The sequence below is a fragment of the Vipera berus genome, assembly GCF_964194415.1.
Source record: "Vipera berus genome assembly, chromosome: 1".
In the NCBI taxonomy this organism is placed as follows: Eukaryota; Metazoa; Chordata; class Lepidosauria; order Squamata; family Viperidae; genus Vipera; species Vipera berus.
The window spans coordinates 36,193,235-36,219,353 of record NC_138202.1 but is presented as its reverse complement, the minus strand read 5'-3'; the positions used below and the strand labels follow the sequence as shown (position 1 = coordinate 36,219,353).

At 41.4% G+C, this 26,119-nt stretch overlaps 1 protein-coding gene and 1 long non-coding RNA gene across 2 annotated transcripts in view; both read left to right on the top strand.

Annotated features, from left to right (window-relative positions):
- LOC308679176 overlaps positions 1-25,901 on the top strand; it is a 121,339-nt gene extending 95,438 nt beyond the window's left edge. The window contains exons 4-5 of the long non-coding RNA XR_014028715.1: positions 19,262-19,479; positions 25,827-25,901. This is a non-coding gene — a long non-coding RNA (uncharacterized lncRNA). The remainder of the gene's footprint in view (positions 1-19,261; positions 19,480-25,826) is intronic.
- On the top strand, positions 5,075-6,762 carry DIO3 (iodothyronine deiodinase 3). Its single transcript, XM_081320461.1, has one exon. It carries the CDS (start codon positions 5,176-5,178, stop codon positions 6,031-6,033), a length of 858 nt encoding a protein of 285 aa, XP_081176587.1. The 5' UTR covers positions 5,075-5,175; the 3' UTR covers positions 6,034-6,762.
- Positions 25,902-26,119: the final 218 nt, after the last annotated feature.

The following is a 26,119-nucleotide window of genomic DNA, read 5'->3' as shown; positions in this document are numbered from 1 at the left end:
ACCATTGAACACCAAAGAACATTAAGTTCATTTATAATGAAAGTCCCAAATTTGAGGGACATAATAGAGGTGCATAAAGTATAGTAAGCTGTGGAGAAAGGTAACAGGGAAAAGTTCCTTGTCTTCACAAAGTGCATAGTTAAGTATCGGATTTTTCCAGAGATGATCCAGGCCAGCTTTATCTTCCTAAAGTGGCCAATAAAATGTTTCTGGAAAGTCCACAAACAGATTAGGAGTACAATCTCCTGGCATTCTCTTCTTCAGTAATTAGTACAAAGTGGGATCTTCTCACAATACTAGAGATAATGTACTGACATCACAACTATGAGTCATTCCAAGAGCAATCGCCATGAACATGTTTACACCCACCCACCACCACCCCTTTAAAGGTTCCTAAGATGGTGGCTGCTACCTCTTGAAATGGCAAGTTCTATAGTTGAATATGTGCTGTATGAGGCAGCACTTCCTTTTGTCTATCCTGAGTTTTCCACCATTCCATTTCCTTGGTGGTTTAGGGTCCTAATATTATGGAAAGTACAGGGCAAAACATCTCCTTACCTAATATCTTTCTTGACATTAATACCATACTATAATTGCTTGTAGCTATGTCATGATTTCTTGCTCAACTTTTTCCCCCTAAACTATAAAACCTTAAAAGTTGTACGTATACTTCCAGGGTTTTTCAATCTTGGCGACTTGCAAGATGGGTGGACTCTAACTCCCAGAATTCCCTAGCTACAAGGAGAGCCAGTTAGATCTGATGTTTAACGCTAAAAAGACTGTAAGTTCTAGTTCTAGTCCCACCTTAGCCACGAGAGCCCAACTCATTTCACAGGGTTGCTGTTGTGGGGAAAATATGAGGAGCCCTAAAAAGGAAGCAACAGAAGCAACAGTGAGAACTGGACACGGAACCACTGATTGGTTCAAAATTGAGAAAGGAGTCCGGCAAGGCTGTATACTGTCACCCTGCCTATTTAACTTGTATGCAGAGTACATCATGAGAAAGGCAGGGCTAGATGAATCAAAAGTTGGAATTAAGACTGCTGGGAGAAATATCAACAACCTAAGATATGCAGATGATACCACTCTAATGGCAGAAAGTGAAGAGGAACTAAAGAGCCTCTTGATGCGAGTGAAGAAGGAAAGTACAAAAGTTGCGTTGAAACTAAACATTAAGAAAACCAAGAGCATGGCATCCGGCCCTCTCAATTCCTGGCAAATAGATGGGGAAGAAATGGAGGTAATGACAGATTTTATTTTCCTGGGCTCCAAGATCACCACAGATGGGGACTACAGCCAAGAAATTAAAAGACGCTTGTTCCTGGGGAGGAAAATGGCAAATCTAGACAGCCTACTAAAAAGCAGAGACATCACCCTGCCAACAAAAGTGCGTATAGTCAAGGCCATGGTCTTCCCAATTGCAATGTATGGCTGTGAAAGTTGGACCATAAGAAAGGCTGAGCGCCAAAAAATTGAGGCCTTTGAACTGTGGTGCGGGAGAGGAGTCCTGCAAGTCCCTTGGACTGCAAGGTGATCAAACCGGTCAGTCCTAGAGGAGATCAACCCTGACTGCTCTTTAGAAGGCTGGATCCTGAAGTTGAAACTCAAACACTTTGGCCACCTAATGAGAAGGAAGGACTCACTGGAGAAGAGCCTAATGCTGGGAAAGATTGAGGGCAAGAGAAGAAAGGGACAACAGAGAATGTGGTGGCTGGATGGAGTCACTGAAGCAGTAGGCGTGGATTCCAGAAGATGGTAGAGGACAGGAAGGCCTGGAGGAATATTGTCCATGGGGTCGCAATGGGTTGGACACAACTTTGCAACTAACAACAACAACAAAAAGGAATTCTGGGAGTTGAAGCCCACCTATCTTAAAGTGGCCAGGTTGAGAAATACTGCTCTATTTCCTTGAACATATTCACTCTCCTTTGTTGTACTTATTGGCCCTTTTGTCAACAATAGCCTTCAAAGCCAGGTGCTCAGTAATGTACAAGTGTTCACTGATCTCCAGGATTTAGGAACCTGGTTGGCTGGTTTAAAATAAACGAAAACCTCTAGCTTTGGAGGTTTTAATTTACTTTACATCTGTCAGGTAGCCTTTCCCAATGTGCAGGTTTTTGCTTTTTTGTTCTTTTTTTCTTTTGTTTTTATTTCTGGGATCTTTAGATCAGGGATAGGTAATCTTGCACCTTTCAGATATTCTGAACTTCACTTCTCAGGCTTCCCAGCACAGCCTATCACTAGAGGGTAAGACAGCTGTAGCCAAACATCTGGAGAGCACTACTGAAATCTACTTTATCCCCTATTTAAAAATATGGAAATGTCTCCTTTTCTAGGGTTACTGCAAAAATTCCCAAATTAAAACTGAAATTAGAAACCCACACCACCTCTTAATAGGAGCAATGGGTTCATTTGATGTTTTTATGCTGATTTTTATGCTTTTATTTTTGTTCATAAGATTATACTCAAGATTACGCTAAATAAGATGGGCAGCTATATAAATTGTTTAAATACAAAAAATGTTTTTCTGAACTGCTTTGCTGCCATCCACTGGCCATCCATATTCTTACATCCAGATCTGGTAGTCAACCCAGAAATGCTGCCTAGGGCTACAAACTCAAATTGTATTTTTTTTTATTATTTTATTTTAATTCCATTTATATCCCGCCCTTCTCCGAAGACTCAGGGCGGCTTACAAGCTTAGCAGTAGCCTTCATTCTATGTATATGCCTGCTTATTAGGGCTTTCACACATACCCCCAAGCGGCATTATTACAAAGTCACCCCAACAATCTGGGTCCTCATTTTACCTACCTCGGAAGGATGGAAGGCTGAGTCAACCTTGAGCCTTGTGGGATGCGAACCTGCACTAATTGCAGGCAGCTGGTGTTACTTTGGGTCATTTAACCAGAGTTTGGCCAGGGTCACTCACATCTTGATCACTTTCCATTTGGATTACTGCCACGCACTCTGTAAAGGACTATCTTTGATAACTACCCAGGAACTAGAATTGGTCCAGAAGTAGGCTTAACATTCTCCCTCAACATTTAATAACCACCAAATTATTATAAAAGCATGAAGCATCTCCATTCACGATTGGTTCTTTTTTGGCTTGGTTTATTTTATTACACAACAGATGGATGTATAACACTATCCAAAATCTATTTTGCATAACAGGGCCAACACCGTTTGAAAGGTATTAGAAGACATGATTCAAACACACCCAAACACAAGACCTCTCTTATACCATCAAAGCAGCCTGATATTTTAAAGCAGGGGTGTCCAACCTTGGCAATTTTAAGACTTGTGGACTTCAACTCACAGAATTCCTCAGCCAGCCATGCTTTAACTCTTTAATCCCACAAGTCTTACATGTTACCAAGGTTGGACACCCGTTTTAAAGGTTTCTGCCGGAGCCTTAAAAAGTTGCTGCTGCTTTAAGGACTCTATTCATTAACATTAAGAAAACCTTTAAAGCACCAGCTCATTTTTTCAGGCTTGCACGGAAGCTTGAAAAAAAGGGTAGGCTCCTTTAATAAACAGCAGGGAGGTGCTGTGCTTGTGCATAATTCGAAGCATGCTTCTAATCTAAATCATTTTCAAAGCTTTCTACAGAGTAAAACCACAAAGTGAAAGTTCCGTTGCATAAGGTTAATTTGTTGATGATGGCATGAGAGATCTTAGTTTTGTTAATAGTTTACCGAAGGCATCTCCTGTTAAAAGAAGTAGGTTAGCAGGTGAAGGGAAATTTCTGCTTAAGACCCAGAATAAACAGAGCAGCCCCCTTGGAACAGAAAGACTTCTAATGTAAGGGGAAATGGCGTGCTTGTACGCCATGTGCCTGTGTAACAAATGAATCCTAAAGCTATTTAAGGGCCCACAATTTAAGATTGATATATTCGTTCCAGCTTATATACCATATTGAACTTTATGCCCTTTGGGATGGAATTAGTGAACATCTTTGGTTTCCTGTGCTGTTAAATTCCAAATAGTCTCAAATCGGTTAGAAAGCGGTGTAAGAGAGACGCGGAGGGTTCAGGTCTGTCGATTGCACCCTTCGGCCAACAGCTACCCCTAGTGGCTGCTGCGGGAAGCAAAACTTATCTTGCGCGTTTAAATCTCGCCGTCGATTTCGCCGCGGTCAACAGGTTTAACCAGCTGAGGTAGCTCCGAGACGAGGTCACGAACCAAAGCATTAACTCCTTTGGCTCCGGAGAAGGCCGGCTTTCCTTCCCGACCACGTGGACGACGTACCAAGAACCCGAAGGCGAAAAAGGAAAGGCGTCCATTTCCCCAAGCGAAGAAAAAGCGAGCAGGTAGGTACTTTGAACTAACTAGCCACCTCTTCTCGCGCCTCTCCGCTGGCAAAGCGGGGAAGCAGGCGGGCGGAAGCAACCCTTGACGGGAAGGTGAGGAATCGAGTCGGTTCTTCCGAGACTTAAGACAAAAGTTTGGCGACGCTGCTCGCTGGAAGAGTTTCGCTTTCCGGGGCGTTTGCGTGCCCGGGGGGGGGGGGGGAAGGAACTCTTTGGAAGAATTTCACTTCGGTCTCGCTTTCCATTCACGTGCGCGGGCGGTGGGGGGGGGAGAGCGCGGGAAAAGAAGAAGCAGTCCTCGTCCCAAGCGTTTCATTGATTACCCTCGCTCGCTCCCCACGTTTACACCCAAGTGAGCAATGTTGGAGGAGGAGGAGGAGGAGGACAAGGGCGCCTGTTGCGTCGATTATTCCCGGCACGCCCGACCTACTCGGGAAAAGACCCGGACGTGCCCTAAAGCTGCCTGGCCTGAGGTCGGCCGTTCCCTGCGCCGTGGCACGTCCCTCGCACTTCCAAACCGGGTTGGGGCTGGCTCGCTTGCGCGTTCCCTCGGTCCACTCCCCCCCCTCCGCCCCCCTGCCTCTCCTTCCCCTTCTCTTGGCCAGTATATTTTTAGGTCATTGGAGTGGAGGGGTAGGTAATCCCCGGGCTCAGGTTCCAAAGGAGGCGGGTTCCGGCCGGAGGTGGAGTCACTTTTTCATTTAAATCCCCGACTATAAAATGGGTTTAAGGAGAAGCGGGATCTCATCAGTTGAGGCGCCCGGAGGAGCGGTGGGAGTGAGCGGCGTCGGGGGAGGCGAGCGGGGAGGCTCGGGACCGCAGCGTGGGCGCCCAGCGGAGCTGCCACTCCTGCCGCGGCGATGCTACACTCCGTGGGCGCCCAGACCTTGCAAGCGCTCAGCCAGGTGGCCGCCTGCGTGCTCCTCCTGCCCCGCTTCCTCCTGACCGCTGTGATGCTCTGGCTCCTGGATTTTCTCTGCATCCGGAAGAAACTCTTGCTGACCGCGGCGGCGACCCTTGGTGAGGAGCAAGAGTTGGCGGCAGAGGACGGCGACTCGAGCGAGGGGACCTGCCCGCCGGACGACCCTCCGCTCTGCGTCTCCGACTCGAACCGCATGTTCACGTTGGAGTCGCTCAAAGCGGTGTGGCACGGGCAGAAACTGGACTTTTTCAAAGCGGCGCACGTCGGCGCGACGGCGCCCAACCCGGAGGTCGTCCAGCTGGACGGGCGCACGCGGCTGCGCATCCTGGACTACGCCCGGGGCAAGAGGCCGCTGATCCTCAACTTCGGCAGTTGCACCTGACCCCCCTTCATGGCGCGCCTGCGCGCCTTCGATCGCCTGGCCACGCGCTTCGTGGACATCGCCGACTTCTTGCTGGTCTACATCGAGGAGGCTCACCCTTCCGACGGCTGGGTCAGCTCGGACGCCGCCTACGACATCCCCAAGCACCAGTGCTTGCAGGACCGGCTGCGCGCGGCTCAGCTGATGAAGGACGGCGCGCCAGGCTGCCCGCTGGCCGTGGACACCATGGACAACGCCTCGAGCGCCGCCTACGGGGCGTACTTCGAGCGCCTGTACATTATCCAAGAGCGGAAGGTGATGTATCAGGGCGGCCGGGGCCCCGAAGGCTACAAGATCTCCGAACTCAGGCGCTGGCTCGACCAGTACAAGAGCAGCCTCCGGGCCGGGCCCAGCACCGTGGTGATCCAGGTGTAAGGAAAAATCCCCGGCGGAGGGAAAGTGAACGGGAAGGGAGCTCGAACTCCTTCGCTTTCCTTTCCCGCCCCTTTCCGTAACTCCCGAGAGGCTCTGTGTGAGTTTTCATTCGAGACGTTATTCAAATCATGTTGATTTGCCGAGCATTTGTTATTGACATCCGTTTCCACGTGCAGTTTTGTTTCCCTTTATTTCCTTACTGCGTGCGTGAGAACGAACAGATCTCTTGCGTGGGGAGGGGAAACGCGTTTGCTGGTTGGTTGGTTTGTTTTTTGGAGGGCCTGTTTCTCAGCGTGTGCGTGCACGTGCGGGCTTCGGGTGTGCGTGTGCGCGGGTGTTTCTGATGGGAACGTTCTTCTGCCGTGCACGTGGATCTGTTGGAGAGAAGTTTCGCGTGCCCAAGCGGTGTGTGTTCTCTCTATTTTTCCCTCTGCTGTCCTAGCAAAAACCTTGGCTTGGAAGTTCTGGCGTTTCTTTATGATGACCGGTTTCGAAATGGTTTTGGAACGCCAGGAAACCGAGTCTGAAATTGGGAGATGCTAGAATTGCCAGTTTTCGTTTTTGAGGAAAAGCAAAAAAAAAAAAACAACCCACAAAAACACCCCACAAAGTCTATTTATGTGATCTCTGAGCTGGTAGTACGTTGAGCTTCTTTTCTCTTTTTTTGTAAAATACCTGTTTTTTTATGAGCTTTTTATATAACATTATTAATAAAGATGATTGAATAAAGTATGTCTCATTTGGATCTTTCTAACTGAAAAGGGGAGGAGATAAGGCTCCAGAGGTGCCACAGCTTACTCAGCTTGGTTTATTGAGGGTCCCCAACCTATTGGGAGAAATGGCAGGGGAGGGACCCACCTTGAGAAAATAAGGTTTAGACTTGTATATTTCTTGTGTACTGCTGGCCACTTGTAAAAGAACTCTGAGGAACATTTCCAGGGTGGCTTGTACTTTTGACTTGGTAAAGTTGCTCCCAAATGAGTGATCAGAAGCCACTTAAAAGCAAAGGAGAAGATGCCTAGATGGATGTGAAGGGGTCAGTGTTCTATCATTGCCTTTTGTTGGGGACACAACTGGGGGAATCTGGCACGAACAGCCTCCTCCAGTTTGCCTTCTGATAAGATGGAAGGTTTGTCCTTTCGGCACTACTGAAAATTTAACAGCCAGCCCCCAGTTGGGAAATATGCAGGTTTATCCACCTCAGAAAACAAAATACCTGGCATCACCTCTGGATACAGTGGGAGAGACAACTGTATTTTGTGACGTGAGCTTTTAATTTTAAGAGTTTGCGCATTGTGCTAAGCCATTGTTTGTTTTAACCATAGTTTCTTAAGCAGAAGTTGCTGGGTTTACGCGGCACCCTGCATCGTAAACAATGAGTCACAAATCACAGTTGGTTTACACTTAAACCAAATAGTGGTTTATATTATGAGACTACTGTTTTATGAAGTCTGCAGGGACTTAAAAATGAAATAGGGTCCCAAAAACGTTTCTCCCTCCCTATTCAAGGCAAGTTTATGCATCTAGAATTCTGCAGTTGCTGTGCATTTGAAGCCCACTTATGCAACACACAGGCTGGGATTGCAAGTCTAAAAATTAGGTGCCTCTCTTCTGTAAAAGTTGTTTATTCTTAAGGCATTTGAAACAAAATAGACTTCCAGGGTTTGCTACTGTCATCCTATACTGAATATATAGATGTGTAAAGAAAGAGCCAAAAATATCCCCATACGCACCAGTGTTGGGTATATTTGTAAGGGAAAGGATTGTGACCTGTAAATCCTTTTAACTTGCTGGGTGGGCTGAGCTAAGAGGAATAGTTGGATTCCCAGACAATGCCTCTAAATATCTGTGGGCTATTTTCACTCCCCCCCCCTTCTCTCCCAGAAAAGACTATAAACATCCGGTAATCCTTGAGGCTTTGGTTACATCACACCTTATCAGCATATTGTCCTTTGTGGTTAAAAATGAACAGTTACCTGCTCCACAGATTTCTGGTACTAACCATGAGTAATCTTTGGAGAGAAAAAATGAGTAAAAGTGTTGTGAAAAGGCAGTTGGCTTAACTGTCTTGTGGAAGAGAATTGATGCCAAGTGATACGAAAGGATGTTTCCAATCTCATTTAGGAGCGGTTGCACTGCTTATACGATTTCTCTGTTACAACCCTTAGCCTGCACAGCTATGGTTTGGATAGGTCTCCAATCATACACCGCACAACTTCAAATGTTGGTGTGCACTTTCAGGTAACAATAATATGTTGTATTGCAGCAGGGAATTGCACAGTATGTTTCTTAGCTCACATTGCATGTACAGGGATGGTCAGCAGATACTAAAGTATTTTAGACAGCGGGAATGAATAAAAAAAAAATCTGATGTTCTTACCTATTGCCCCCACAAAGGATTGCTTGCTGTGATATACACAAAATCTTTAAAAAATGCCTAGTAGCTTTTCTAGGTTTCTTATGTCAATTCTGATCATTATTAGTTTTATTAATGCCAGAAATTTGCCTGCTTTACCATAATTTTCCATATCCCATTTTAAAAAACTGCTTTAGTCCCATGACCTTACTCAATCTGGACAGTCAACTGCTTACAGCTGGGCTAAGAGCTATTATCAGTACTTGTTTCACTATTATCTTCAGAGTACTTTGTTTACTTGAATTGAGCAAAGAGGTATTACTCAAACCCAAGTGCTAATTTATGTATTATTTGTAATTATTGTATAGTTAGACCTTATATAATAAAGAATACCAGTCAAATACAGTCAGACCACCAACAGAACTGCAATGTTTGAACATGTAAGCTATAATCCAACACTCACATTTCTAAACATAGTGGTAGGTTATGTGGCTTTTGAGTCACCCTGAATTCTCATACGACTGCTGGCTAACCATTTCAAAAATCGGGTTGTAGCCTGAAAAAGGTTGAGGCGAAATCTTCCTGGAATCAAAGTCAGTTCCTGGGAATTACATGAGCACTTCCCTTTCATTTTCTTGGCAATAATACATAAGTGGTTTACTCACTTATGAAAGGGGGAAATGTAGCATTGCACGTACAAAAGATTTGGGGCTAGGATGCCACTTCCAACATTTTGCCTCTTTGTAACATGCTGGCCACCTGTAGAAACTGCTTTCCTGTGAGATTGTTCACTTAGTGTAGCCTATGCTTTGAATAAATTACCCAAAATTGGAGAAGAGTTGGGTTTTATTTATTTTATTTATTTATTTTAATTCCATTTATATCCCGCCCTTCTCCGAAGATTCAGGGCGGCTTACAAGCTTAGCAGTAGCCTTCATTCTATGTATATGCCTGCTTATTAGGGCTTTCATACACACCCCAAGCGGCATTATTACAAAGTCAGCTTAATTGCCCCCAACAATCTGGGTCCTCATTTTACCTACCTCAGAAGGATGGAAGGCTGAGTCAATCTTGAGCCTGGTGGGACTCGAACCTGCACTAATTGCAGGCAGCTGGTGTTACTTAAGGAGGCATTAGCCCACTGCTCCACCAAGGCTCTTCTTGGGATAACAGCGCATGAATTCATATCCAATCACAACAGGAAAAATTTGAAGACTTTCTGGTAAGCAGCTTTGGGTAATAAAAAAGAAACATTGGGCTAGCCTTATACTACATATAGGTAGTCCTTGACTTATGACCATAATGGGGCCTGCCCATCCCCATTATAGTTGTCATGATCATAAAACAGGTCATCCACATGACCAACCCACTTTTGCAACCCTTTATTGCAGCAATCATTAAGCAAACTAATGATTTGCTATGGGCTGGTTTTGCCAAAAACTGGAACTAAATGTCAGTTTTCAGCAAAAGCATTGTAAGATGTGGTCACGTGACTGCAGGACACTGCAAACAGCTGTAAATGAGGGCCAGTTACCAAGCACCTGTTCGGGTCACGTGACTGGGTGGAGGCCTGGCCTTCACAACTGGGTCGTAAGTACCTCCAGGGAGGTCTGTTATAACTTTGGACAGTTGCTAAGCAACCAGTCATAAGTGAAGGACTACCTGTACTAATTTCTGTTGGTCTCCCATGCAGGTACAAAGCAGATCAGACCCTGTTCAGTGTTTTAAAGATTAAGTAAAGTTGGTGAGGTAATGCCACATGATGTCAGCCTCCTATACCAGGATTTGGCAGTGAATCACTGATCTCGTGACTTCATAGGGCTTCACATGACTCGTAGGTGAGGACTTGGCAGAGATCTCATAGGCATGGCTCAGCTACAGAAGACTGTTTACTGCAGACATGAATGAAGGCAAAATGAAACCATTGCTTGTGCTTTTCCTGAAAAACTTATGGGTAGTCTTCTTGCACTTTACCGTGTCTTAAGCCCATCATTTTTTCCTCTGTCCTTTCCATAAATTAATAGATTCTCCTTGGCTCCTGATAGGGATTGTGAATATTTGCACAGTATTTGGCCTGAAGAATACTAACTTGCCTAATTCACATATATAGTGGCTACCTGGACACTTCCATCTTGTTTTCTTTGCAACAGTTTGGAAGTAGTTAGCCATTATTTTCTTCTAAATACACTTTAACAATAACCTTTCCAGTTTAACTGAAAATGGTTAGTGTCACTTTAAAATACTACCCTTGTAAATCCCATAGCTATACTTGTTCCGCCCCTTCCCATGCCATCAGAAAACAGCACAGACTGGTTTGGGTTTTTCCAGCCTCAAGTCCTGGCTCATAAACCCTGCATGGTGGCCACCAAGTGTGACAACCCAGTGCAATCTTTCTTAACCGTTGTATAGTTTATTAAAAAGCACAACTTCTATCAAAAATGTACATTTAAATAGTAACCCTAGGCAATTTCTCCATAAAATTAAAACAAAGATACATAATGTAGAACGTTTAATTTGGCATTTAGATTTTAATGAGAAAGTCAGTGGTAGTTGCAAAATAATTTAATTATTAAATATATACATAGTTCTCAGTTCGAATCCAAGGCAAGCCATTCAATATCACAGTAGTCCACGTCTATGCCCCAACCACCAGTGCTGAAGAGGATGAAATTGACCAGTTCTATGAAGCCCTACAGCACCTTATAGAACTGACCATCAGGCATACTACTGCGGGCAAGAATCCCTCAGAAGAAATGGAGTAGCCATTTCATAGTCAATAAAGAGTAGGAAAAGCAATACTGGGATACAATCCCCCAAATGACAGAATGATCTCAGTTCGAATCCAAGGCAAACCATTCAATATCACAGTAGTCCAAGTCTATGCCCCAACCACCGGTGCTGAAGAGGATGAAACTGACCGGTTCTGTGAAGCCTTACAGCACCTTATAGAACTAACACCAAAAAATAATGTCCTTATCATCATGGATTGGAATGCTAAAGTAGGAAGCCAAAAGATAACCGGAATAACAGGCAAGTTTGGCCTTGGAGTACAAAATGAAGCAGGGCACAGGCTGATAGGATTTTGTCAAGAGAATACGATGGTCATAGCAAACACTCTTTTCCAACAACCCAAGAGACGGCTCTACACATGGACATCACCAGACGGTCAACACAGAAATCAGATTGACTATATGCTCTGCAGCCAAAGATGGAGGAGCTCTATACAATCAGTAAAAACAAGACCATTGAGCTTCTCATTGCAAAGTTTAGGCTTAAACTGAAGAAAGTAGGGAAAAGCGCTAGGCCAGTCAGGTATGAATTAAATCATATCCCTGTTCAATATACAGTAGAGGTGACAAATAGATTTAAGGAATTAGATCTGATAGACAGAGTGCCTGAAGAACTATGGACAGAGGTTCGCAACATTGTACAACAGGTAGCAACCAAAACCATCCCAAAGAAAAAGAAATGCAAGAAAGCAAAATGGCTGTCTGAGGAAGCTTTGCAAATAGCTGAGGAAAGGAGGGAAGCAAAAGGCAAGGGAGAAAAAGAAAGATACACCCAATTGAATGCAGAATTCCAGAGAATAGCTAGGAGAGATAAGAATGCCTTCTTAAATGAACAGTGCAAAAAAATAGAAGAAAATAATAGAATAGGGAGGACCAGAGATCTTTTCAAGAAAATTGGAGACATGAAGGGAACGTTTCATGCAAAAATGGGCATGATAAAGGACCAAAATGGCAGGGACCTAAGAGATTAAGAAGAGGTGGCAAAATTACACAGAAGAACTATACAAGAATGAGCTTAATGTCCCTGATAATCTCAATGAGGTGGTCACTGACCTCGAGCCAGACATCCTAGAATGTGAAGTGAAGTGGGCCTTAGAAAAGCTGAGCAACAACAAAGCTAGTGGAGGTGACAGTATTCCAGCTGAGCTATTCAAAATCTTAAAAGACGATGCAGTAAAAGTGCTACACTCAATTTGCCAGCAAATTTGGAAAACTCAACAGTGGCCACAGGATTGGAAAAGATCAGTTTACATTCCAATTCCAAAGAAAGGCAGTGCCAAAGAATGTTCAAACTACCGCACCATTGCACTCATTTCACATGCTAGTAAAGTTATGCTTAAAATCCTACAAGCTAGACTCCAGCAGTATGTGGACCGAGAACTACCAGAAGTACAGGCAGGATTTCGAAGAGGCAGAGGAACTAGAGATCAAATTGCCAACATACGCTGCATCTTGGAGAAAGCTAGGGAGTTCCAGAAAAACATCTACTTCTGCTTCATTGACTATGCTAAAGCCTTTGATTGTGTGGATCATAACAAACTGTGGCAATTTCTTAAAAGAGATGGGCGTACCAGACCATCTTATTTGTCTCTTGAGAAACCTATATGTGGGCCAAGAAGCAACAGTGAGAACTGGACACGGAACCACTGATTGGTTCAAAATTGGGAAAGGAGTCTGGCAATGCTGTATACTGTCGCCCTGCCTATTTAACCTATATGCAGAGCACATCATGAGAAAGGCAGGGCTAGATGAATCAAAAGTTGGAATTAAAATTGCTGGGAGAAATATCAACAACCTAAGGTATGCAGATGATACCACTCTAATGGCAGAAAGTGAAGAGGAACTAAAGAGCCTCTTGTTGCAGGTGAAGAAGGAGAGTGCAAAAGTTGGGTTAATGTTTAAAGACAACCAAGATCATGGCATCTGGCCCTCTCAATTCCTGGCAAATAGATGGGGAAGAAATGGAGGTAGTGACAGATTTTATTTTCCTGGGCTCCAAGATCACTGCAGATGGGGACTGTAGCCAAGAAATTAAAAGATGCTTGCTCCTGGGGAGGAAAGCAATGGCAAATCTAAACAGCACACTAAAAAGCAGAGACATCACCCTGTCAACAAAAGTGCGTATAGTCAATGCTATGGTCTTCCCAGTTGCAATGTATGGCAGTGAAAGCTGGACCATAAAAAAGGCTGAGCGCCAAAGAATTGAGGCCTTTGAACTATGGTGCTGGAGAAGACTCCTGCGAGTCCCTTGGACTGCAAGGCGATCAAACCGGTCAGTCCGAGAGGAGATCAACCCTAACTGCTCTTTAGAAGGCCAGATCCTGAAGTTGAAACTCAAATACTTTGGCCACCTAATGAGAAGGAAGGACTCACTGGAGAAGAGCCTAATGCTGGGAAAGATTGAGGGCAATAGAAGAAGGGGACGACAGAGAATGAGGTGGCTGGATGGAGTCACTGAAGCAGTAGGTGTGAGCTTAAATGGACTCCAGAAGATGGTAGAGGACAGGAAGGCCTGGAGGAACATTGTCCATAGGGTCGCAGTGAGTCGGACACGACTTCGCAGCTAACAACAATAACAATACATAGTTCTGACTTCAGTCCTTGAATCACAGCAGCCCAAAATCATGATTTTATCTTTTCCATGATATATTCAAGGGCCCTTATATGGGCTTTAAACCTGACTAAGGTACACATTCTGGATTCTAGCTTTATTCCAGCCTATGAAATTTGGATCCAGGATCTCCGTTCAACTAATATCATGCCCACCTTTCCTTCTGATGCGTTCACTCTTAAGCTGAAAGAAGAGTATGCCACTCGGTTAGTTAATAGCATGTCTGAATAAGTTGAAATCTGCACTTGAAAGCAGCATACAAGCAAATCATCTGTTGATTTCATCACTGAGGTCAAAAGACGGGTACCACTAAATCATGGGCGTCAATTGCATCACATGATGTATCGCGATGTTTTTGCCTTTGCGGAGCAGAAGTGGGCATGGCCTGCACATGTTGCATCCATCTCACAGGCCACCAGTTTGACACCCCTGCAGTAAATGTATTTATCTGTGACCTAAACTAGTACCACTTTTTAAAAATTTTGTTTGGGATTGTTGTTTTGTTTTGTTTTTTGACCAAATATCTAAATTTTTTTCAAAGGACCCAAAGTAACAAAGGCAGTGGTGGTATTCAGATATGTGACCAACCGGTTCTCTGTGTGGATGCCACTTCTGGAAGTCCATTCTGGGCCTGGGCAACAAAAAATTAGATATCGGTTCTGCCAAAGTGGTGCGAACCATATGAATCCCACCACTGAACAAAGGTCTTCTTCCCTAGAAAGAAGCTTCCCAAAGATTTTGTTAGAAAAGTTAGACTTATATTCACATATCTTATGTTATTTCCAAATGTTCTATTTCCAGCATGTTTTAGAAAATAATTTAAGAAGTTTAATATATATTTTTCTCAATTTATTAAGGAACACATATGGTGGACAGTCCTTTAATCCCCAGTTATTTTGTTTTCGTTTAATTAAGAATGTGACTAGTCGAGACACATGTTACCTCCTAAATAAGATCTGAAGGAGGACATGTATTGATTCTGGTATCTTCCAAATATATTGAGTCTGTTAACTTCAGCCAGGTTGGTTCTGAGAATTCTGGAGGTTGAAGATCAACAGATCTGGTATATCCAAAGGACAATAAATCCAAGAAGGCTGCTGTAGCCATAAACCACAACCCACTCAGTGGCATTCCTTCTGCTCTTGTGGTGGAGAAATTTGACTTTAAATCAGGCGTGTCCAACCTTTTGGCTTGCCTAGACTGCATTGAGTGAAGAGGAATTGTCTTGGGCTGCATATAAAATATATAATACACTTAATGTGTGCTATATATATAAAGTTTGTGATCTTGTGGGGCTGCATTACTAGCTGCCCAGGGCCACATGCAGGCCACGGGTTGGACCCGTTTGCTTTAAATCCAGGGAAACCTCTGGTTGTTAATACCACACCAACCGTAATGGCTTGCTGGGGAATCTGAATAACAAAATTGTGCTGCAGAACCTCAGGAGCTGTCTTGTAAAGTAGCTGTTTCCTGCAATTTCTAGTTACATTTCTAGTCCTGAACTAGAAGAACGAAAAAGATGTCCAGGAAGAATTTCTGAGAAAGTATTGACCTATTTCCAGTATAGATATAATTGTACTCATATATTTAGCAAATATATGAATACTTGATATTAAATAAATAGATACAATTTGTCTTATGGTCCCTGTTTCTAATCTAGCCTGCATCTATTATTTTAAAACATTCATGAACTGCGTGAATTGCATGAAAGATACTACATCTGTTTTAGCCCTCAAAGTAATATTATTTATTTGGATTTACTCAGTTCCATCATACTGAAGGATTGATGGAATAAACATTTCATTCAAAAGGCTTACAACACAGTCATGATTTGTTGCAATGACTTTTTATTTTAGCAATGCTAAATAAAATAGCATTTTACAACCTGGTGTTTGCAAATGTTTGGTTTACTACTGATAAGGATCCTGACCATCAGGACAATGTAGAAATGATGGCTGTTTGAGCAACATCAGCAGTCTTCCATTGTGTGGCATTGGAACATTTTAGTTTAGGGCTCACTTAAGCCTAGCAAAGAAGATAAGTTTGGACTTCTTCATTTTGAGCATAGAATGTATTCTATATAGAATATAGAAGGCAGGGTGTTAACCTTCCCAAAGCCACATGTGATTATCCTGTCTTGATCAGGCCATGTTGTTATTTTAGTTTGGAAATATATTTAGAAAGTGAAATAGTGTCAGTTTGTCATCAGTTGTGGTGTGCTGTGGTATCTCTGGCACTTTTGCTGAATCATGATTAATGTTAATTCATTTGTATAGTGTCTTGCCTGTGGAATAATTTCTAATAATGCACTGGGCTGTAGCTATTCACCATGACATTCAGCCATAATACCATACAACAATTGAGAAATTCAAAGAGCAGTCATAGTGATTACTTTTGCAATTTGATATTATACTAACTAGTTTCACATATCGCACAAAGTTGTGGCTTTCTTAGCGTATAAACTTTGACTGAGTTCATGCTGCATACTAAATGAAGAACAATCCACATGACTTACTGTGATTTATGAACCAGTTACCAGGAAGCATCTAACCCTTTTGATTTTAGTACAGCAAGCCTCTGCTAGAAAAAGACATTAGAAGTTCTTCCTCCTTTACATAAGCCTTTCAAAATGCCTTCACTTCATTTTTAGGATCTGCTAGAGAAGCAAGCCTAAGCAAAAAGCACTAGCTTAGCACTTGTATATATGGATAAAAGCCAGTGGTTTCAACACAGCAAACATGTCCCTCATTGGTGCATTTCTGCCTTTAATCGACTGCGCACACATCCAATGAGCACAATAATACACCAGCATTAAATCTTGTGTTCCTGAAACAAAAAAATAACAGCTTCTTGCTCCAGGTTTGTTGTTGTTGTTAGTTGCAAAATCGTGTCCGACCCATCGCGACCCTATGGACAATGTTCCTCCAGGCCTTCCTGTCCTCTACCATCTTCTGGAGTCCATTTAGGCTCACACCTACTGCTTCAGTGACTCCATCCAGCCACCTCATTCTCTGTCGTCCCCTTCTTCTCTTGCCCTCAACCTTTCCCAGCATTAGGCTCTTCTCCAGTGAGTCCTTCCTTCTCATTAGGTGGCCAAAGTGTTTGAGTTTCAACTTCAGGATCTGGCCTTCTAAAGAGCAGTCAGGGTTGATCTCCTCTAGGACTGACCGGTTTGATCGCCTTGCAGTCCAAGGGACTCGCAGGAGTCTTATCCAGCACCAGAGTTCAAAGGCTCCAGGTAGAAATATTAAAAACACGATCTAAGCGAAACACTTCTCAAGTGAATTTTGTCCCATTTTCTGACCTTTCTTCCCATAGTTGTTAAGTTAATAACATTGGTTGTTAAGTGAATATGATTGTTCCATTGACTTTGCTTGTCAGAAGGTGGCAAGAGGTGATCACATGACCTCGGGACACTGCAATCGTCATAAATATGAGTCACTTGCCAAGCATCTGAATTTTCATCATGTGATCATGGGGATGCTACAATGGTCATAACTGAAAAAAAACAACATGTCACTTTTTTCAGTGCCATTATAACTTTGAATGGTCACTAAATAAGCTTGTAAGTTGCAGACTACCTGTTTTGAGATGAAGAATGGAACTAAAGTACTTAAACATAAAATTTATATAGCATATTTCTACGCATTGGCTGCTTTTAATGGATACCCACCCATTATGGGTGGCTGGATGGATTTCAGTGAGCCAAATGTGGCAGATGCTGTCCTCCCCCAATTTATCTTAATCATAACCCTGAATAGAAACCCTTAAGATAGTTTGAGAGACTAGATTTATTCATTGTATTAAGACTAAGTCCAATTAATAGATTATCCCAAGGGAATTCCACTACATGGTTTACTTTACACAATATTGCAAACCATTATATGTTTACCTGATTTTTGTATGTTACCAGAGCCATTGTGCATATATCTGTGGTATATGGTTGAGCGTGACATGTGAATTTATTTATTCCTCATATTTACATAGCCAACCAATTGTAGTGTAATCAGTTTATACTAAATTAAACCATGCCTTAGAATGATGTATAAATCAGGTTAACATATTGGCTGCCAAATACATGGTGTCAATGAATTCTGCAACATTAAAAAATCAATTGACTCAATCTCATATTGTTGATGGAAAGATAAGATTAAGAGAAGGATGGATTAGCTAAGGCCACACAGTGAGTTAAGTCAGCAGAAAAAGAAGCAGGAGTTTTATAGCTTACATACTTAAGGCAGCCTGACGTGGAAGATTTGAAGCATATTGTGTTTTCTTCATTTATGGAAGGTAAAATTGCCATTTGTTTTTTAGGTCTGAATACCACTTACTGAATAATAGGCAACCAAATAACTTAAAGAAAATTTTCCAAAGAGATGATGTTTAAAAGCATATTTAAGCTGTTTTTAAAAATTTCAGAGAAATCATGGAAGAAACAATTAAGCAACAAATAAAACAATGTCTGTATATTTATTTTGTTTAAAGCTCACTTTACAAGAAAAGGTTTTCCTTTGTGGCCCTCAGGATACGAAAAACACTCCCAAAGAGGTTCCTTTGCTCCACGCTCTTCCAGTATTTAGGAAAATTATGAAAACTCATATCTTTCACCAAAATTGTTATTGTTGATTTCATTCTTTTTATTACATTTTATAATTTTTATTTTTAAAACATGCAGTGTTTCTTGAAAATTGTGTAAACAGATACATAGAGTATGAATATAATAAATAATTTGGCAATTTGAAAACTTAATAATGCATTGCAACTTCACCTTTAATGCATATTTTTTTATAATTGGCAATTTATTGAAAAGGAAAGCTCACCATATATAGATAGTCCTCAACTTACGGCCAATTGAGCCCAAAATTTCTGTTGCTACAAGATATTTGTTAGGTGAGTTATGCCCCATTTTATCTGCAAACTCTAACTTACTCATAGAAAACAGTTAAAATAATAGTAAACTTAATAATCAGACTGGATTACATCTATTTTCTATGTCCAAAATTAGTTGTCCCAGTCTCTGAATATGTGATTACCTTACTAACCTTTGTCTTGTCTTCAGACCAGACAGTTTGTTATTGTTGCTTCTTACAAAGTCTCCCAAGTTTGGTAATTTAAAAGGCCAAAACATAAACCAATACAGAAGACTTTGAAACAATTTAGAACAAAATACTCAATTTTAGAGCAAAAGTTTGGAAGGAATAAACTTCCAAACATAGAATTTTGTTTTGAGCTCAAAATATCAACACCGTATACATTTTTACAGTACTCAAAAGATTTGACAGCAGGCTAAAAAAAATCCATTGCCTTCTAAATTAAAATATTGCAGGCATTTGTTGACTCTTTGTCAGGCAAGCACTAGGTAAAAGTAATACACAGGGAGAAATAGCTAAAGATACCTAAATAAGAATGTACATTACAGTAATATCTGGAATTGGGAATGGCCGTAATTTGTGCTCTTCTTTGGTATTGCAGAAAGTTACTTATCTCAAGTCAGATTATTAGTCCAGCTCCCTCCTGTCTACTCGAGGAATGAGCAACCCCAGCAAAGTTGGTGCTCCTTGACCTACTTTCACACGGGCTCTGCAAGCAAGTGATTCCAAACACCCAGGAAGAGCCTGTTTTCCACCAGGAACAGAGAAGACTGTACAGTAAGAGGAGTTCCAGAAGAGGGAAGGGGAAGAGCGCCAGAGGTATTTTTGGCTTCAATGTGATCTACCTTGCATCTTCCTGCAAAAGAAATGTGACCCGTAGAGAGAGAGAGAAAAAAAAGTTTGGCCATCCTCAACCAGCACTGACAGTAATCAATCATTCAGGATTTCTCAGACCTGTCCAAAAACAGCTAGGACTGAACCTGAAATCTCAGCATAGAGAGGATGTATGCTGTCACACAATTACATAAAGACCTGGTAGCATGCTAGAACAATAGCCTTCCAAATCCTAGGAAGATGATTTCATTGGAGAGAATAGTAACACCTCCACATGAAAAATGAGATCATCACTTCCTTTGAACAAACACATTATCTACAAAGGCCCGAAAGAGGGGCTGATTGATATAGCTGTAACCAATAATAGCAATAGCACTTAGACTTATATACCGCTTCATAGTACTTTACAGACCTCTCCCAACAATCTGTGTCCTCATTTTACCAACCGCAGAAGTTTGGAAGGCTGAGTCAACCTTGAGCTGGTCAGAATCGAACTCCTGGAGTGTACTGTATTCTAACCATTGTGCCACCACTGCTCTAATGGCTTTGCCTGAAATCTGGAAGCCATTTCATTTGCTAATATTGCATTTACATTCTGCCTTTCTGCATTTTCCCTCATTTCATCCTTTCAACAATACATACAGGTGCTGGTTCTTACCTATAAAGCCCTACATGGCTTAGGCCCGGGATATTTGCAGGACCGTCTGCTGCCAGGAACGTTTTTCCATTGCCCTGTGTGCTCACACAGAGAGGGCCTCCTCAGGGTGCCATCGGCCAGACAATGTCGGCTGGCGACCCCCAGGGGGAGAGCCTTCTCTGTTGGGGCACCTGCTTGGTGGAATCAACTCCCCCGGGAGCTCCGGATGGCCCCAGACCTTCGGTCCTTTCGCCGTGATCTTAAGACATATCTTTTCCAACAGGCCAACCTGGACTGATGATAATGGGGTTTTTAATTATGCTTCTAAATGTTTTTATTGGTTTTAGTGGGACTTTGACACAATTTAATTCTTTTTTAATATTTGTATTTTATTGTTGTTAGCCACCCTGAGTCCTTCGGGAGATAGGGCGGCATACAAGTCTCATTGTAAATAAATAAATAAATAAATAAATTATTTATTTATTTACAAATATAGCATCCAGTCTAACATCCAGGACTGAGAGAAAATGGCAGGCCTTACTTGATCCCAATTCAACTTTCAATACCTTAGCCACTACATCACTCCATTGGCTTTGTTCATTTCACGTGGAAACATTAAATTATCAATTTCTTTTATCTACAGTAGGCCCCCATAGCCATAATAACAAAAGACCTCACATTTTGTAGCCTGTGGGATGTCGTACAGAATGATGTATTAGGCAAAAATCACTAATAAGTCAAGTTCCCCATCTGCTAGCATAACGCCACTAGGTTTGGTGGCCATGGATAAGCAGTCATGGATTACACTGGCTACAGTTTGAAAACCTGGTTATAAAAATGGAATTCACAGATCATGTGAAACCACAAGCCCTGTTTTATAAATCATTAAGTCTAAGTTGGCACTTTAGGCCAAAACCAAGGCACCCATGTTACAGAATAGTGCATTGTATTAAGCCATACCCAGTATGAAATTTCTCTTTTGCAAATTTAAAATACGTTCATCCAGAAAAAAATATTTTCATCATGTCTTGTGTCATATTTAGTAGGTCCATGAAAAGCAGTAATTTTGTATAGCCTGAAGCTCACTTCTTGTCTAATCCTGTGAACAGATTTCTTAAGAGTCAAATATTTCGACTTTATTGACAAAAAAATGTTTCCCATCCATGAAAAAGAATTAGCTGAAAAGCTTGGGAAATTCCCTTCTCTACGCATATCGGAGTTATCTGATCCCAGCATTATCTCAGCTTCTTCTCCAAATGAATCATCAGAACAATTTCACTAGGCATTGGGCATTCCTAGAGATCAGTTGCAACATGATTAGAATGAAGGACTCTAGGCCTGACAAAGCTCTGTGTGCATTACAAAGTCTTTCTGCAAATAAGGCAATATTAAGATGTCTCTCGGTATCAAAATTAAGTTTTATTTCTTCTTTTCTTGTCTTGTCTTTTTCTCCCTTGTACAACTCTCTTCCTACAAGCTTAAAATAACATAAGTATAATTTTTACATTCTGCCATTTTAAGTTAGATACAGAACAATCTATATGCAGCTAGTCCACAACTTACAACAACAAATGACCCCAAAATTTGCTAAGTGAGAAATTTGTTAAATGAGTTTTGCCCCATTTTACGACTTTCCTTGCCACATTTGTTAAGTGAATCACTGCAGTTGTTAAGTTAGTAACACAGTTGTTAAATGTATCTGGCTTCCCTATTGACTTTGCTTGCTAGAAGGTCACAAAAGGGGATCCCATGTCCCCAGCACACACAGACAGACAGAGACAGACAGACAGACAGACAGAATATACACCATGCAAGAAATACCGAACCATATCAATTGGATAGTTATTGAAAATTAACACTGTATTGTGTTTTGGCATGATTCTATGCATGTCTGTTTAGAATAAATCACTTCTTTAAAGAAAATGATCAAACCAATCATTTACATGTATTTATATCTCTTCTTATTTTATACTGCACTACAAAATAAAACAATACATACCTAACAATACACCTTCATAAGGAAGCACCTCCTTTCCACAAAGATTTTAAACTTTGGAAGTTCTGTTGATGAACCTGAAATCTACTTTCCTGAGTGTCAGAGAGAGGGCATTTGGTCCGTTCACTGTCTCTCACCCAAACTCACTTCCCAGGGTTATTGTGAGGAAAATAGGAGAAAGAGGGAGCATTTGATATGTTTGACACCTTGAGTTGAATATAAAAATAATAAAGGCAGGATAGAAATGAAATGAAATTGCACAAATTTTTACAAGAAGGTGAAGGTTGTTTCACAAGATCAGGGCCATCACTGAGAAATACTAAATTTTCCCCACTAAATCTTCCACAGGGGAAACCTCAGTATCTCTACATAAGGCATGTAGAAAGTTGAAACTAGTAGTAATATTTGATAAGTCAGAATTAGATACTCGGAAGCATATTCATAGTATCATATATGTATAATAGTTCCTACACAAGGCAAGATGAGCTATCGCATTTTATACCAATTACAGCTTTCAATAGTCTTCAAAGGGAGCTCTCCACACAAGGTGCTGTAGTGCAGGTAGCCCTCCACCTACAACTATAGTAGAGCCTGCTCATTGGGATCACAATCTAGGAGATGACCAGGCTAAGCCCGGGGTAAGGGGTCATGCGCATAATTAGTCACGAGTTCCTTCCCATGCATAGGAGATCTAAGTTTAGCCCATCTGGAATTCTGTTGATTCTGATCTACCGCCAATTTGCTTTGACCGTTAGTAATTCAGATTCCTATAGGGAGTGTTAGCATGCAATAAACCTCTATTCAGTTGAATTGCCTTCTCTTCTGATTTCCTGTGGTTGACACAAGTAGTGACAACTGTTAAGTGACACCAGATGGCCCATAAAGGAGGCAGACTAGCAGCCAAAGGGTTTGCAAAGCCAAAAGCAGTCCATCGGGGGGGAAAGAGCCCGGCTAGATTAGGGTCCATTACTGGGTTGCAATGCCAGAGAGGGTTCCAAACAAGCCTCCATGCTTGACCAATGATGCCAAGCTTGCAGGGTAGGTCTCTACCTTAATCAGCTGGCCATTGGGAAACTGCAAGCCTCCCCTGGCTTTTGCTAGCCTTTGGGGAAGCAACCTGCCTGCATGGAAAGAAAATGACAAATTCTGTAAACTGCTTACCTTGATGAGCAATTCCAGGCTGAAGAGTTCAGTAGAGGAAAGGAAACAAACAAGCAAAGAAAATCTCTTTGTAGCCTGTTTGCAGTTGAGAAGCTGAAAAAAAAAGTTCAGATCAAAAGCAAACGTGGCCACAGCACAAATGTTCACAAAATGCAGAAGCTGAGTCCTAAAGGCAGCCAGACAAGCAACAAAAACTACTTTTGTTTTTAGTTTGGGGGGTGGAGGTGTCTGTTGTGACTTTGAACAACCATTAAGTGATCTGTCATATCTCGAGGACTACCTGTAATCTACATGAGAGGTAACAGATATGAGCCTACAGTCCTTGGTTTAACTTTATAGGTTAGTGCACAGATATAGTCTTATAGCTTATACTGAATTGTTCCCAAATATCACTACGTGTAAAGAATGGAATGAGATAATATGTATAAGCATGTTTCGGAAATACTGTAGGTTCAGTTCCTGACCAATAGCATTATGTCTAAAAAAAACCAACATACATACCTTAATTTAAAAAAAACACTTTATTATTAAAAATGCCAATTATCATCTGAGCCTTCAATGAATTAAAATCTTTTTGCTGGTGTGGGGCCTTGTAAAAAAATGAAATATCTGAGAAGTATAGTAAAGCAAAGCACCATAAAACAAGGTTATATCTATCATTCTAATCTTCTGTCATGGTTTTATTTATTAAATTCACATATTTTACTTGGGACATTATTTTCCCTAGTTCAGACATGTCAAACACAAGGCCCGGGAGCCGGATCCCGCCCACGAAGTGGTTTCATGTGGCCCTCGAAGCCATCCTGGAAACAGTGAGGGAACAGCCCCCACTGTCTTGGCCCTGGCCAAGAGACCCTCCTTCTGCCAGAGACCCCCAGATCTGTCCCACTCCTGCCCAGGCCCCCATAGGCACCCTTGATGCCAATGATGTAGAGCTAGCCATGCCCACCCAGTAGGCCATACGCACTCCAGCCACACCCACCCAGTAGGCCACGCCCACCCTGGCCATACCCACCCGGCCCCCCGAGGGCAACCACAATGCTGATGTGGCCCTCAATGAAATTGAGTTTGACACCCCTGCCCTAGTTCATTGCCAAATAACATAAGGCAATGAAAATGAAAACAGGAGGTTTTATTCAAGGGAATGGAAGTAACAGAAACATTTGGCAGAAAATGATTGTGTAGGAGTTTTTATGGGAAAGATGAACCTGAAAATTTTCTTTAAATTATGACAACAGAGTTATGATGTTCATAACTTTTGGCTTTATCTCTGGAAAGTATTTTAACTTCATCTCTTTATTTAATCCAACTGAACAAGTCATTATGGGTGCAATTAAAAAGTTATTTTATAATACCTTGGCACTGAGATTTGGTTATTTATTTACTTAAAAGACTTGTATTCTACACAGACTAAAACTAAGTAATTTAGTCAATACCACATTTGCAGTGTTAAAGACTACAGGACATACCGTATTTAAAATAATTCAGAATAGAAGTGTAACATTGACTTTTATTCATATCATAAACATGTTTTGGAATAATCCTAATCTAGAAACTACAGATAAAACTGTTTTTCCCATTCATAGACTAATATGAGTATTAATACTGCAATTAGCTATTTTCCAGTCAAGTTTTTTAAACACTCAAATTATTGCAAGAGGAATTGGGATATCTGAGATTAAGGGATCGTAATATATCCAATCAAAACAACTTTAGATTTCAGAGGTTAATCCAATTGCATTAGCAGGATCTAAAACTCCTGACTTACTGTAAGCACTGAAATATGTTCAGGATTATTCCAAATTTAAAAGTATTGTTACAATGGACATAGTATTTGCAAGAATTTTGGAATAAGGAATTGGAATTCCTCATAATAACAAACAAGGATTCAAGTCTTGAATAATGTATATTTCCTATTATTTTAAGATGACATTAAATAAAAACATTTTCTCATATTTGTTGGACAATTCAGAAGATGTTTTAAAAGGGCTCACTTATACTGGAAGTAGAAATGGAGGGGATTCTTGCGCATATTCTATGGACTTACCACACTATCATCCCATTTTGGTTTCATAGCCATAAGTTCCTTAATATGGTTTTGCAAAGAGTAATATATTTTAAAATGTAAATGTGATAGACAACTAGAGATCTATTAAGCATGAGGCATAATGATAGTATTAACAGAACAGAATAGCAGAATGTTCGCTTGATGATAAAAATAACAACAACAGAATAATAGAGTTGGAAGGGACCTTGGAGGTCTTCTAGTCCAACCCCCTGCTCAAGCAGGAGACCCTATACCATTTCAGATTTTACTGTTTTATAATGGAAAGACATTGCTGTACTAATATTTATGATCTTGGATTGCTTTGTACAATATTCATGCTGTGCTTGCAAACTGGCTTTTTACGGATGTAATGGAAAGATTGATCAATACTACTGAGTTTGACCAAGGTTTAATATTGTGATTAAACACCTAGAAGCTGTTTTTGTATGTATTTTTTTTATCCTGTAACCTTTTCTTTTCTCTTTTTATAGTATTTTCAGTACAACATGATGTTGAAAAGAAATCGTGAAAAGGGTATCATGATCCATCAGCAGGATAAGTCTCCCCAAATTGAACCCAACAGGATCAAGTTTGGTGCGCTGGGAAAGCCAGCAAAAGAAATAGCAAGTTCAAAATTGACCCAGATCTGACTGAAAGTGCAGAAGAAAAGATTCCTGGAGGAAAATATACCCCCCCCCTACATCCCTAAGAGAAAAGAAGTTTAGTACTAGCTTGGTATGGGATTTTTTAAAGATTTTTTTTATCCTGCCTTTATTATATATAT